Source organism: Chamaea fasciata, unplaced genomic scaffold (genome assembly GCF_029207755.1).
Source record: "Chamaea fasciata isolate MVZ Bird 193981 ecotype frontalis unplaced genomic scaffold, bChaFas1.0.hap1 SCAF_14, whole genome shotgun sequence".
NCBI lineage: Eukaryota > Metazoa > Chordata > Aves > Passeriformes > Sylviidae > Chamaea > Chamaea fasciata.
In genome coordinates, this window is record NW_027094099.1 from 6,361,024 (window position 1) to 6,376,192 (window position 15,169).

Below are 15,169 nucleotides of genomic sequence, written 5' to 3' on the forward strand. Positions count from 1 at the left end.
TCCAATGGTCTTGCCTCTCTCCCATAATCCCCATCACACAAGCACAAAGTGGTTTTAGTTCAGTTTTAGCAATGCAATTAAGCTTGGAAAGGTCAGTTTATCTCACATGCTGGAATAAAATTTCTCTGTTTAAAGCCTCAGTGCCAGAGGTGTGAAGTTTGTTGCCAGCAATAGACACTGTACTCACAAATGCTACTAACAGGTTAAAAAAAAAAAAAAAAAAAAAAAAGGGGAAGCAGCTTTAACCATACAGAACAGGCATCAAATTAGATAAGGTCATATTTATAAATTGATTTTGTAGTGTAAATGTAACAGTTTATCTTCCAGGTTTATTGTAAACCATTTTACACTTAATCTGATCGTGAAAGACAAAGACAAGAGAAACTGAAGGTATTTATTATTCAATCCACTTACATAGCAGGTGGCTTAATGCAAGCTAAATTGACATGTTCATATATGATCCCCAAGGAACATCCTTTCCAAAGTGACAGTAATACTGTCTCAATGTTTTTGCACATTTGCATTTTGCTATGTTGAGCACATTTAAATAAACTATAATCTATTAGACATGAAAGAATGTTGATGAGCAACTTGAATCCCGATATGAATTAGAACCTCCTTCAAAGGCAAAATGTTAGTACATTATAACTTAATTCTATATACTATATTATGCAGCAAATCTTAACTATAGAAAATATTTCAATCAGTGATGGACTGTTGGTAATTTATAAAGAGGGAATCTATGATCAAGACAAAAACTAGGGAACCACATAATTTGTGTCTCAGTTTCTACAGGAATTTACAGGCTTTCAACTTACTAATGAAAAATAAAAACAAGAGACAAGTGGATTTAGCTAACTTTATTAACTTTAAATCTAATAAAAATCCCAAGACAAGCCTGGAATCCTTAGAAATTCTATGAATTCATGTATATAAACCCAAACAAAAACCCTGCAGCTTTAAGTCCTTATTGAATGGTTTTATATTAAAAAAACACAAACCAACAAAATCCAAACAAATAAACAAAAAACACAGTCAAAAAAAACCCCCAAAAAACCAACCCTCAATGTGCGCAGATACTTCAACTTAAGTTAGCAGAAGACCAAACAGATTCTAAGCTTTTTCCATGTCCCTAATAATTTTTTCAATCTGCAAGTATCTACAATCCAGCTAACTGAAATCACCATTTAGTGTTCACTAAGAGCTGTTTCACAGCAGCATATATTTAAGTTAGGGATTCAAATTTCTAGACATAGAAGAAAATGATAAATACAATCTGAACAGCAGTCTAAATGTTTAATATTGACATTCAAATATATCTGCATTGTGCTGAAATTTCAAAAACAAACACAAAAATCTGATCAGACAAAAACTCTGGTGATGAGTATGTTATATGTATCAGTCAAACTGAATATAATTCATATTCTGTTCCCAGTATTAAGGATGTTATTTGACTCATAACTGATCTTGTAAATATACAGCAGCCATTTTTTCCTAATTAAGGAATGTCTCAATACATAATATTATCCTTTTCTAGATGATCTTTATACATTTAAACTAAAATATATATGATCGATTAAATTAAGGAATTCAAGGTTAGTAACGAGTGAAATCATACTTTCAAAGCTTGATACTACATAAAACAAACCAAATAAGAGACCACACAATTCTACTTACTAAAGCAGCTAATCTCGCCTGCAAGTTTGGGGTCACAAAGCCCATAATATGTGCAAACAAATGCAATACAAGGGACCATGCAAAAATACAGTAATGAATTTAAAGAAAAAAATGTAAAACAAACAAATAAATTTATAAATACACTGAAACTCAACTGTCTTCTACATAAACTGTAGGTCTAGCATTAGTTGTACCATATAGCAGAGCCAGCACTCTGGGTTCAATGCTTCCAAATCTGCGCAGGTAAGTCATGCCATCTTTGGTTGACTGCAGTACCAGGAAGGATGAGAGGGAGCGAGAGGGAGGACAAGAGTTCTGGAAAGCAGTGTCAACTTTCACTAGGCAGCTGAGCCTCAATGTCCACTCTGCAAATGGGGCACTTCTTGTTAGTAATCAACCACTGATCTACACAGACTTGGTGGAAAAGGTGCATACATGGAAGGCGCCTGTCATCAGAACACAAAAACATTAGTGTTAATAAAGCATTTCCATATCAACACACCCATTGGAAAAAACACACTGTGGGGTGTGGGCCTTGCTACTGAGCTCTGTTTTCCCACAGGTTTCATAGCCTTTCCAGCTGCACATGCATTCTGTCTAGTTCCAAAGAGAAATGGATATGGGCAAGGAAGTCAAGCATCAACTGGCTTCTGCTGTATTACACTGATTTAAACCTGTTGGAGTTTAAGGAGCATTAACTTCAGGAATACTGACAGTCCTGATTAATTCAGGGCATCAGCTTGGGCTCATGTTGTAACACGGGCAGTCAAACTATAGAAGACTGACAGAATAGTCTACACTCCACCTAACAACAATACAGACTGAACAATGTCTATTTTCAACTGCAACTTGTTCTACTCTATTAGTTCAATGACAGTAGTTACCTGTAACTGTTAACCTAAGCAGTACTGCAAAGCAGTGCACCAGATTCAAGTATGGTGTCAAAGCCAGAACATCAACATTATACTCTGATACTCTGTGTTATTACCTGACATCTTCACCTTCCTCCAATATAGACAAACAGATGGTGCACTTTTCCTCTGTGTCTTCTTCTGTTCCTTCCTCCCCATCTTGTTTGCAGTGCAGTTTCCTCTGTGAGAACCAATCAGTTGTTACCTTATTAGTAGAGATGACATTATTGACAAACTGAGTAAAATCTGTTTTTGATACATATTCAACACATTTCTTTGAAAACATTTTGTAATCTTTATTAAAATATATTTGAACCAAAATGAATCAAAAGCCAGCACTTGGAGCAAAAAAGCCAGGTATCTCAGATTTAATTGTTGTTAATTATAAGAGTCTACTGGACTATTAATTTCATAGTGCTGCAACCAGTCCTTTTACTTATTGTCTATTAAATATCTTAATTTCATTTATGTAGAGGCAAACAAAAATCCTTTCAACCTACTGTCTTGTCACTATTTATCAAGTATGAAAGAACAGTGTCATGTGGATGGGATTGTATATTATCACAGACTGAACTACAATTGAGAGACAACCTCAGTTGTCAAAACTGAGTGGACCCCAGTTCAAAACCTCCTGGTGTTCCTGTCTTCCCCATGTGCTGAAAGTAAAGGTCAAATTGATGCGTACCAAGCAGGTATGTAACGGTTTACTGCAGACATAGAGCCTTAGTTTGTGAGCTACCACTGAAGTCTGTTTGCTATTTCCAGCAGTTATTTCACTAATCACAAGGCTACTTGTAACTACTGGACAAGTTAATCATATCAAACCACTGCTGTTTATCACATCACAGTAGCCCTTTATCTAAGGAACGAAGTTTAAATTTTCCTTGTGAAACAAGTGGCATTGTAAGCTTTGTTTACGATCCTTGAAATTTCAAGATACAGAAAACATGTCCTCTTTGAAGCTGACATTTCTGCAGATTTAAGCTAACCTTTAACATTATTACGAGTTCCAAGAAATATTACAGACAGGCCACAATTTGAGAAATCCTCACCTTTTTGTATTTATGTGGATATGTGCATCTTTCTATAGTTCCCTGTGTTGCTCCACGATTAACATTGCCTAGTCGTTCCTCCAAGTGAATCAGCTCCTAAAATCATGAAGGAATAAACAGTGTAAAAACTATTATTTCACCTACCTTGAGGAAGTATTAGTTTTATTCTAACCCATTTTCATTTTTAGAATGACAAACTCTTATTTCCTGAGTTAATTAAATACAGGCAAAGCCAGAAAGAGTATGTTGTGTGGGAAAAGTGATGGGCTTCTGTAGAAAAACCCACACAACACGGTCTGGTATTTTAAGTTCTAGGGAAATACTATTTTACTACCAAAAAATGAGTTTGTCAGCTAGAAATGCCTATCAGTATGTTCACACATGCTTCTGTGTCTAATGAGGAAAAGGCAATTAAAATATGCTCTGTAAATATTTGCTAACAGTCATGAAGGCTTTGAAGAAAAAAAAAAGGTTGCTTAAGTCAAAATACAACAACTGATTTATTTTTCTCCAGCAATGAGTTTCTTAGAACCATGACATGTCACTGAAGAGGTTTTCAGTGGTCTAGGTCATTAACTCTCTGCATCTGATACCTTTTACGTTCTCCTGGTTTTTTTCCTTCACTCCATTTCAATTCCTGCACTATTCAACAGGACAGCACTGTGAGTGTGGCCAAGTTTCAGCCTCACTTGGAGGATCCTGGCACAGTTACTCAGAGACACCTCTGCCTTCTCCCAGAATGTCATGGGACTACTCAGTCCTACTGATGGCTGGTGGGCAGAGCAAGATGTACTGTCAGCTAATTGCCACCTAACCTGCATTGTTCACAGGGCACCTTTTCCTAACCAACTTTTCAATATGCTTTTGTCCCACTCCACAATTCTGAGGGCATTCTGTAAGTAAAGGGTATTTTCTTTATGATTCTTTTCTATCTTTATATGGAACTAGCCCTATCATACACCCCCCATATTTCCTCATGACACGTTTTGACATATATCTACTTTTATTCTATTACAAACCTCAAAATTGCCCCTGAAAGGGCCTCTGAATGATGTTCCATCCAATCCCGATGAAATGTAACGGATGTGAGGGTAGCCCGCCATGTCTGGTACCTAGTCAAACAGCAGATGTTAAGTTAAACCTATTCAGAACAGTTTCAGTATTCTACTGGTCACTTTGAAAAATTTAAATTCCTTTTGCTTTCATTGAATCACTTTTTATACTCCTCAGCCTGAGCACACAATTCCAACTGACAGCACAACACAAACACCACTCTGACACATCTAAACATAACCAGAAGCAAAACAGAAGTGAGACCAGATCCTTTCCTGTAATCTCTCCACATCTGCATTACAATTCCCAAGTCTCAAAATCTCAATCTACATTATACACACCATCATAATTATCTACCTATTTTTGTAAACAGCTAACAGCGGTAACCTAACAGCTACACATGAAGTTATGAAAAGTACTCATTATTCTCAAATAATAGCTTTTGGTACCACAGAAGAAACAAGCCTAAAAAACCCAATCTGGAAAAAGCAGCCAATACTCTTATATGACTCAAAAGAACTGAACATCTTCAGACACACTTTAAATTTAGAAGCTGATCAAAATTAACACTCAAAACTTGCATCTGAAGTCACAGTTAACTCCACATACACTCTGCATTCAAGCATCCACTAAACCTCCTTGCACAGTAAGAGATACAAGCAGTGAACAAAAGACCAGTGTCCAGTGCTATATCCCACAGCGCTTTCAAGCACCAGCACTCTTCACAGAGCAAAGCTGAAGGACAGTTAATACAGCAGGGACCACCTCCACAGCAGGGCTGCTGCATTCCTTTTTTTACCCCAGCAAGATGAGTGAAAATAGTACTGACTTCTCGTCAGAAACATCCCAATAGCAATTTTTAATGAACAGGTGAAAAAACCCCAAACTGATCAGCAGATTTGGTTTACTTAATCCCACAGCACATGGACAGGAAGACCATAAGCAGCAATTCACTTGGAAATACTTGAGTACCATTTTCCCTTCTGTGCTATCAGCTGATAATGTCTCTGCTGCTGTATATGACAGCTCAACATTCATCTCATGAGGCTGTCCACAAATCAGATATCTCAGATACTATTCATGAAGTCACATATACACATGTTGCTCTTCTTCTTTCCATCAGACACTTCCAAGTTTAACATACATAAAGGTGTAAACTCAATGAATGCGTTGTGGAAAAGCACACACCTAGACAAAGCTACCCACATGAAATAAGAGACCAACAAGCTGCCTTTCTAGAGTGTTCAATTCCAGTCTTGTAACTAAAAGCTGACAGGGACAGACAAGATTCCCCTGCCCTAAATAATTCTTTTCCAGAAGAGAAAGGCAGAATCTGATTATTTTAAAGCAGTTTATGTGGCGCTTGTTAAATGACAATGTAGTGCCAACATCCATCACAAATACAGCCCCAATACTGGTCTTAAATGTTAACAAATCAGAGTGACAGAAACCAAAGATGCATACTCACGTGCATATTGAAATACTTCACGTAAGTAATATTTGTTGGTATCATAGCCCTGACTGTCTGACAATATAAACTGTGGCTGTAACTAAGGAAATTTGGGGGAGCAGATTAAAAATATGCTGATTTGTATGAAAATTCAGATAATCACTGATTCATTCTGCATTTTAGCGTGTAATTGTACTTCAGCTTCCAATTACAGCAAATGCATTTAAAGAACTAGGTCATTCACTCACACTATGAACATACTTATTGTGCCAGGTTTTCACTAGGCATAGACCTGTGTGGCATAATTTGGAAAATTTTATTGTGTATTTTAACATTGGGAATCAATGGCCACCACTCAGAGGAGAGGAATTCCTGAAAAAACTTAACCCAAGTCTCAGAAATGGTATTCAATGCCTTCTTCTTATTGACCAGGATTTGAATTCAGTCTTTTGGAAAACAATGCATCTGACAGCGCAGATAGCGCATCATTACAAGAGGTACAAAGTCACAGATGTATGGCTGTAATTCCATAATTACAGTTCCAATTGCCTCAGCAGTCAGTTTACCAACTGCAGAGACACGCACCTGCATAGGTGTTCTTACTTGGAACAAATTCTGCTACTGGAGACTAAGAAACCTACTGAATTTAATTTTAACAGTAAAAGCCTAAAAATTGTTCAGAGTACCTACCACAACAAACTACTGAACTCAAGACAACAGAAATCTTGTGTGGGACAAGGTGTTTTTATGCTAATAAATGGGCCTTCAGATTATCCTGATGGGGATGGTCTAACACCTCTGCAAAATTACAAGAACATACATTATGTACAGGCTCTTTTACAAAATACCCTGACAGCACAGCTCACATTTCTGGTCGGGTAAAATGCTACTCTGAAAAAACATCTCTAAGAAAAAAAAAAAGAAATAAAACAGTTCTCTTACACCTGTGGAATAAGCAGCCTCCTAACAGCAAAATTTTAACTAAGCACATTTGTGACTACAAGATGAAGAAAATATTTGCAAGAGAGAACTATCAATAATACCCAACTAAGAAAAGTCTTACTAAAATCCCTTTGACAGTTACCACCAAACTTCAAATGTAAAAAGATTTCAGCTCTCTTGAAGAGCTTCACACGCACGCAGAAGCTAGTTTTCAGTAAGTTTTCAAAGAGAATGTAAGAAAAAAGGAAAAGGTTAAAGCTAATGAAGAATGTAAGCAACGCCAGTCTGCACTACGTGTTGGTATATATTCTTTTGGATAAGGTCAAATAAAAACACATACTTTAAAGCAATATATTCTGGACCTGCAAATTCCAGCACAAGTCTGCCAAGAACTGCAGAAGTATCATTTGTTTCTTGTTTTGCACTTTCTATTGATACTTTCCATGACCACAAAAATCTGCAGCAACTAAAATAATTCAAGGTTAAGTCTGAACCATTTACAACATAAACATTCTCAACACTCGGAAACATCTAACCTGCAGGGAAGGCTTTCTTCCTTGCTACTCTCTCCTTTAAATACCCTCTATCTTTGCAGGATCCTTCTGCTTTTCAGTTGCCAGTCAGTGAGAGATTCCTGCCCTGTATGGTACCACTTATCTTGTCCACCCCAGCCTCCATGGTTCACATTAAGTATGATTTCATAGGTACGAGAACAAATCCCCAGTGGAAGCCTTTTCAGTTAATTAACTCCTCCGCTACTATCAACACACAAAGAGAAGTAAAGCTCATCATTTAATGTCTTAAGCCAAATACAAACAGGAAAAAGATGCAGTTTTTATAGAAAATAACTGTGTGAAGGAACCCAATGAAATACCATCTGCTACACAGATAAAACCCAATGGTACCTGTGCCTTAGGGGAACAAAGTGAGTGCTCTTCAATAGCTTTTATTCTACAAAAAACAAAGAACATTAATTCATGTTTATATTAAGAAAGAAAACTGGAAGATTTTTCTTAAAAATGCAATTCTATTTGACGCAGCTAATCGAGGCTATTTCAAACCTGAAGTTCATCTTGAACTATTCTTACTACATCAAGTTACAGCCTTAAGTGCTCAGGTGTTACACAGAAACTTGTTGGCTTTTGGGGCACAGAACAACTGCATCTCTAAGAGCTGCAACGCAACACCCATGTGACTACACTCTGAACAATATTACTCTGACCAGCACACAACTACCATAATGTGATGGGACTTACTGGTTTGCACCTCCAAATCCCCAAGGATTTTCACAACTAAGTGTAAAGACAGCCTCAAATACTTTGAATCAATCCACAGGTAAAGGAACAAAACAGTAAGGCTCTGCAATAGAAGAAAAAGAGGGCACAGCATATTGAAAGCTAGATGTGAAATACCTCAGAGATATTAGGGTACCATAAAAAAACTTTAGGTTTGCTTGGGGTTTTTGTTGCTGTTTTGTGGGGTTTGCTTGGGGTTTTGGTTTTTGTTTTAAATATGATCCAAAGATCTCCCTCAGACTGAGAAGCTGCAGGTCCACAGATAAATTAAGGAGTCTTCTCAAGGCTTGCATCACCTCTAGAGAGATTGATTACATCATGCCTAGCACACTACAAAGTCCCAATAATTTCTCCCTCACCCCTGAAATTCACATTCAACAGGACATTATTCAAAAGGGCAGAAGAAGCTGGAGTCAGGAGTCTGGGACAATACACCCAATAATAGATTACAGAAATTGCCATCCTGCCCACCCTGATGTGGTAAACAGTGCTAGAACCCCCAGTCAAAAAGTCTTTCACTAACAGTGCCAAAGGAGCAGCCAAAGGAATCCAGAGTAAACAGAAATAGAAGTGGCATCTAACAACAAACACTGGTATCAGAGAAGAACAGAGGAACAAAAAAAGCCTTTGTGTCCTGCATCCTTCTTGTCTAATGTTCCATTAGTTATGCCATGCACTGATCTTCACTTGAATGTCCCTAAAAATGATCAGTTAGCAGAATGGGTATTTGTCCAGAAAGGATTTCATTCAACAGCTCTTTCCTCAGCACATACAAGGCCATAAAACAGTAATAAACAAAGTCTAAGCCGTGATCACAAACTAATTATTTAAATCAAGAAGGGAAGCTGCCTGACACCTTGGATACACAGATATGAAGAAAGCTCTTCCTAAGTGCTTTTAATCTAGGACTCCTGAAACATCACTTAAACAGGGAGAAGTCTTTACAACCAGTAAAAAATATATAGTATAAAAGGAGATTTTGTTTCCCCAACCCTCTATTTGGACTGTCAAAGCTGCTGAACACTGATTATCTTCCCCCACTTATCTTTATCATCTTGTCTCCCTGAGGATTAAAACTGCAGTCTGCATTTCAGCACGGAGTAGATAAAGATTTGGTTATCTGCATCTAATTAAAGTCAGAAAGTGATACAGAGTACTAATGTCATTAGAGCCCAAATAATCCATTATGTGGTGGTGGTGGTTTGAAAGGGTTTCAGTACTGCACATAAAAAAGGCACACTGCCAATTGCACTGCAAGCCATTTCACACAGTGGATTCAATACTAATGAAATTCTTAGTTGAGTAACTGCATCAGTTACTTTAAAAGACACCCCCCTCTCAAAAAAAATAATAGTTTATGGTATCTGCATCAAAATATATGACTTATGAAATCTCTATTTAGTACCCTCTGTACTTGAAAACAGCACTCCTTAGAACATTAACAACTTTGTAGAGGGACTCTATTCACAGTTCAGCCTCTCTTCCCCCATCCCCTATTCCTAAAGTTATAAAGAAAAAAACACGTGGCAGGTGCAAATAATCTGTTGCTTGAAACAGCACCTTTGTTTAAAATCCAGTCAAGTTTGTTACACAAAAAAATTCACTGACGACTTAGTCTCTATTCAAAATAAGTTTTGCAGACAGATCCCTCGTACTTTCACACACATGCCAACAAAACCTGTGACTTTCTTTATTTAGAGTCATCAAAAGGCATTTGTAATGCTTTGAACTCATTGTATATATAACTTCTAGCAGAGCTCCAACCTCTCTTCATGTTCTTCTAGTGTGTGAATACACTTCAAATTAGTCAGACTCTACACACCTTCAAAGCCACAGAGCTCGATCTGATCACAGCAAGGTTCAAACCAGACCCCAAACACTCGAGGAAGTGCTGCTTAGAGCAGTCTGTTCAGGATGAAACATGCTGTCAGTGCAGTGTGTACAAAGCCCCAAAACACAAACTTCAGTTTCACTCAGACACTCATTAATTACTGTTATAAGGATCAAATGTCCCTACATAAACACTTACACAAATTTCTGTAGATTTCAAGATCCTTATTTCATCTGCCACTTTTACCAATTAGAAACTGCAGTTACCAAGTAGGAGGGCATAAATCCCTAAAATATTTTATCACGCATTCAGGAAATACTTCTGAACATTCTCTATCATAGCTTTCTTCTCCTCTACTGCTAAAAAGATGAAGAGTGGGGTCCCAACTATTTGCTTATGTAACATTTCAGCTGTGAGAATATCCCAATTAAAATACAATTAAAAGTTTCACATCACACTGCAATATAAGGACCATCTGAACTCCTAAGTTTCTAGAAACGTCACAACAATAATTGAAGTAAATCCCACAGATGACTTACTAGCCCTGACGAAAATGAGCTAAAACAAGCACAGGTTTAACTCATTGCCTCCTAACACAATTACAGTTCCCTGAACCATTAGGAGGGATTCTAAAGCAGCTGATGTTACCTGTAACAGTACAACACATGAAATAAATGTGAGAGAGTAAAGCCATCTTTCATCCACTTCAACAAGCAGACATTAACTGAAGAATGCAGAAAAACTTAATTTGAAGAGAAGATGCACAGGAGAAGGCTATGCACTAAGAATCTCACTGGCTACACTAAAATATCAAATTCTCCAACTGCTTTAGAAAGTCTGTGCTAAGTATGTGAGCAGCACGCACGAATGACCAACCCTCACACATCAGGGAGGTACTGAAGGATCATCATATCTGGTGGTTAAAGAGTGAGGAACACGCAATACAAGACCATTCTGGAGACAGTTCCTACAATTTGGTTGTAAATTTACAGTTCAAGCCCCAAATGTCAATTCAGGCTGCTAAAAGAGGAATTTTGAAAGGAGGAGACTTGCAGGGGTTTTCTAAGTTATAAATTTACCATTCATTTACAATTTTGGTTAGATTAACTAGCTTTAAGAGGATTAAACATTATTGCTTGACCACATAAAACACTAAATACACTCAAACTAAATTTGTTTCTTTGTGAATCTTCATTAAACAAAATTATGAAAAATTTTAACTAAACCTAAAAACATTCTTTCAAAAATAATATTCTGTAACAACAGTACAGATATGTTGGTTTGTTTTGGTTTTCTACTGTAGATTAAAAAAATTGCATAACAGAGGACTACCTTACCCTCACACTTCCTGCAGATTATAACTCTTCATGCTACAAAATTATATACTTTATCACACAGAATAAGGTTAATGAATAATAAATATTATTTGAAAACAATCAAATCTCTAGATGGAATTCTAGTTGTGTGTATACACACCTTAAAAAGAAAGAATCAGTGCTAATTCTCATGCATTGGGTGGAAAGTTGGGACCTTTAACAATCCAAAACTCAATAAAGAATAATCTGAACTTTAAAAATCAGATGCAGAGGGTCAATGCATTGCAATGCAAGTGACAATTTAGTTGAAGTATATTTCATTTTACAGGAGCTGAAGTTAGAAATGTACGTGTCCCTGTACTGTTTCCTCTTACTACACAATAGGCCTGCTCAAGCTCCCTCGCTGGGAGTAACACACAGACAAACACAGTGAAATATTTCCAGTTAAGCATTCTGCAGCAGTGTATACACAGATACCTATTTTCCTGACAAACAAAATCAAAACGACCAATGATCATAATTTTCCATAAGCTATCTCCTTACCATTAGAGGAAGAGCCCCTATTTGCAAGTGGTGCAGTCGAGGAGGTGCATGGTAGTGGGCCAAGTGAGGATGCAAGGGCCCTGGAGGGTAAGTGGCTGCAGTCACACCAGCTTCAATTCCTAGTTCCCTGTCACATGAACGAAAGTGGCATTACAGTAAAGGAACAGCCTGCCTCCTAGGTACAATCCCACTGCTTTGGAGAGCCTACAACACAGTACAGCTACAGCAGTTGTAGGTGAAATATTTTTTTAACCATTTTTAAACTTTGCTAAAAAATCCTCCTATCATAACTAGAAGTTATTTTTAAAACAGCTGCAAAGATTTAGTATGAAAAAATTGAGACAACTCCACATTTACTGTGCCCGGTAATATTATCCATGTAGAGTCTTCTCTGCAGCACATGCTGAGGGAACTGCAGTTGTCATGCATGCACCTCTTCACTAATGGCCAAAAGTATTTTTTTTAATAATAAATATATTGTGGAACAGAAGTGCATGCTTCATCAGTGGGCCTGATGCAATTGTAAATAAGTTCAAACGAAGGAGAGAATATACTAGTCTATACTACAAAACCTTAAAAAAACCTTAAAAACCTAGAAATATATTTAAAATACTGAGTACTCAAAGCAGTATTTCAAAGCCGTATCAACATCTACAAATTTTAAACTAAAGGTACACGCAGCAGCTTTTAAAACCCCAGCCAGCATTATGAGCACTGTGATCAGCACATTCTGGTCTCCTGCCCAGAGTCCCAAGAGCTCAAACAGCATCAGATTACTCACCAGGCAGATCTCTCTGGAGCCTGTCGAGGATGGGAAGACATGGTCTGAGGCACATGGATGTGATGCCCATGACCATAATTGGGATGCATTCTGTGAGGATGTGGAGGAGGCCGCTCATGAGCACGTCTAAACAACAAAGAACAGCCACAATTAATCTCACCTACTTTTAAGAATGAAGAAACCAACACCCATAACCAAGATGCTACAGACCAAGCGACTACTTTAACTCACCACAGAGTATTTTAATTTCTACTTTAGATGTAAGTTACAAACTAATTTTAACACAGATTTCACATTCAAAGCCAAAGCCAGCTACAGTGACCTGCCCTTCACTTGGCAGCCATGACTACAGAGAGTGAAAAAGTGTTTAATCCTAACCTCAAAGGGCAGGTAGGAAAGGGAGGGCCATGCGACACATGCTCAGATTCAGTGTCATTCTCTGCTGCAGATTATTTCTAGTAAAACTATACCACCAAAAGTAACCAGGGGAAACTTAATATACTAATCAGAGGACATTTTCTTTGAACCATGCTTGCATCATAGCTCAGGTAAATGGGGCACACAGTTTTTATCCATGCCAGCTGGTACAGAACAACTATGCATTTGAAAAAAAATTCCTGCTGACTGATTTCTGCTGCTTTCCCACTTCACCTACTTTACCACAGAAAGAAATGGATTAGGATTTTTCTTTCCATTGCTTTCAATGCAGAAAGGATGGTTTACTAGTCAGCCTGAAAACCTGGGTTTTACCAAAAGCAGATGTTCTCCAGGTTCAGTACCACCTTAAACTACTTGACAAAGTAGACCTATCAGCAGAACATATTTGTAGTCTCACTTCCCTTCAGTTTATCAACGTAACTATGGGAAAAAAATCTGGAAGAACGCAATTTAATTTAAAAAACCCCAAAAACAGCAAAACAACTTCCACAGTTTCATGAAACCTGAACATCATGTAGATTCATATCCCCTAAAACAAGTCTTAATCTAAAAGAAACACCTTTAAAATTACAGAAATAATGTTTAAATATAAAACTCCTAGGGTGTCCATCCCACAATCTTTATGGGTGTGTTATTAGCCAAAAAATTAACAGAAAGCCCACATGTTATACAGATGCACTGCTTTGATACACGACAGTGAGAAGAAGACTCTAACCATTCTCTACTTCCAATCCTGAAAAGGCACTATATTGCTGGACAGGAAGGATACCAGAGTTGATGATGTATTCTCTAGGCTGTCCAGCCTGAAAAGGAGTTCCTGCTAACTATCCACAGTAAGGGCAAGAGAAACTCCCTTTATCTTCCATGCCCCCTTTGTGCCTTACCTGGAGACACTACTGAGAGACATGACAGAGCAGGGTCAGTCCTAACGCTCGCAGGACTCTGACGATTTGTAAAGACACTTCTTACCAAGGTTTAACACTAACAGTTCCTAGCCGTGCAATTAACAGTTTGAGATTCACATGCAACATTTTACAAACCTGAGGGAAACGAATTATATGTTTAGCTATTGTTCTGAGTACATTTGTGACATACGTTGGGTGTTGCATCATTCTTCTTCTCTGGACCTCCATCCTCTGGATCACTTCATGAGGATGTAGCCGCTGTGCTGGAGGTGCTGTTGCAGGGATGTGGTGGGATATTGGCTGGTGTGTTGCAGGGAGATGCTGGGGTATTGGAGCAGCTGCATTGGCTAAGGGATGAGTTGGTGGTGGAGGTGGAACAGGATGAGAAGATGCATGAGAGGAGATTGAGGGATGAAAGGGATGCACTGGATGAGGGATAACATAATCCACTTGAGGCGGAGGTTGTGGCTGTGGAGGAGGATTTCCATGAGAGTGAGGACATGCAGAAGCTTGATGGTGAAGAGGTCTGGTCAGGGAAGCATCTGCAATGAAAACATCAGGTGCTTTTAATTTGGTCAATTGCACGTTTTGATTCAAATTTATTTTAAGAAGTATCTTCACACAGGTATTACAGTATTATTACACCAGTTTAAACAGTGGCAACATTGGAATGTGTTTATGCAACTTTTAAATAAAGTGATTCTAGCAATATACCCTACAAGAAACCTACATTTTCTGCAGCCAAAAGCATTCTGTTTTCCAATACTGGCAAAAAGAAGAAGAAAATGTGATACCAACTGGAAAAGGTACATAGAAAGGTCTGGGTTGGAAAGGACTTCAAAGATCATCTTGTTTCAAGCCCCTGCCATGGACAGGGACACCTTCAACTAGACAAGGCTGCTCCAAGCCATGTCCAGTCTGGCCCTGAACACTACCAGGGAAGGGGCAAACACAGCTTCACCCCACAAGCTGTGC

The 15,169-nt window shown here is 38.0% G+C and overlaps 1 protein-coding gene across 4 annotated transcripts in view; it reads right to left on the reverse strand.

Annotated features, from left to right (window-relative positions):
• Positions 1–380: 380 nt before the first annotated feature.
• The window catches only part of RNF111 (ring finger protein 111), a 42,388-nt gene continuing 27,599 nt past the window's right edge, over positions 381–15,169 (reverse strand). For 2 of the 4 annotated variants that reach the window (XM_066196156.1, XM_066196154.1), the window contains exons 8-14: positions 14,385–14,736; positions 12,852–12,977; positions 12,071–12,197; positions 4,660–4,752; positions 3,641–3,736; positions 2,666–2,793; positions 381–2,123 (exon numbers count right to left, since the gene is read on the reverse strand). In XM_066196156.1, coding sequence (XP_066052253.1) covers positions 2,006–2,123; positions 2,666–2,793; positions 3,641–3,736; positions 4,660–4,752; positions 12,071–12,197; positions 12,852–12,977; positions 14,385–14,736 — 1,040 coding nt within the window. In that variant the 3' untranslated portion in view covers positions 381–2,005. The remainder of the gene's footprint in view (positions 2,124–2,665; positions 2,794–3,640; positions 3,737–4,659; positions 4,753–12,070; positions 12,198–12,851; positions 12,978–14,384; positions 14,737–15,169) is intronic. The other 2 variants (XM_066196157.1, XM_066196155.1) reach the window with 1 other exon arrangement.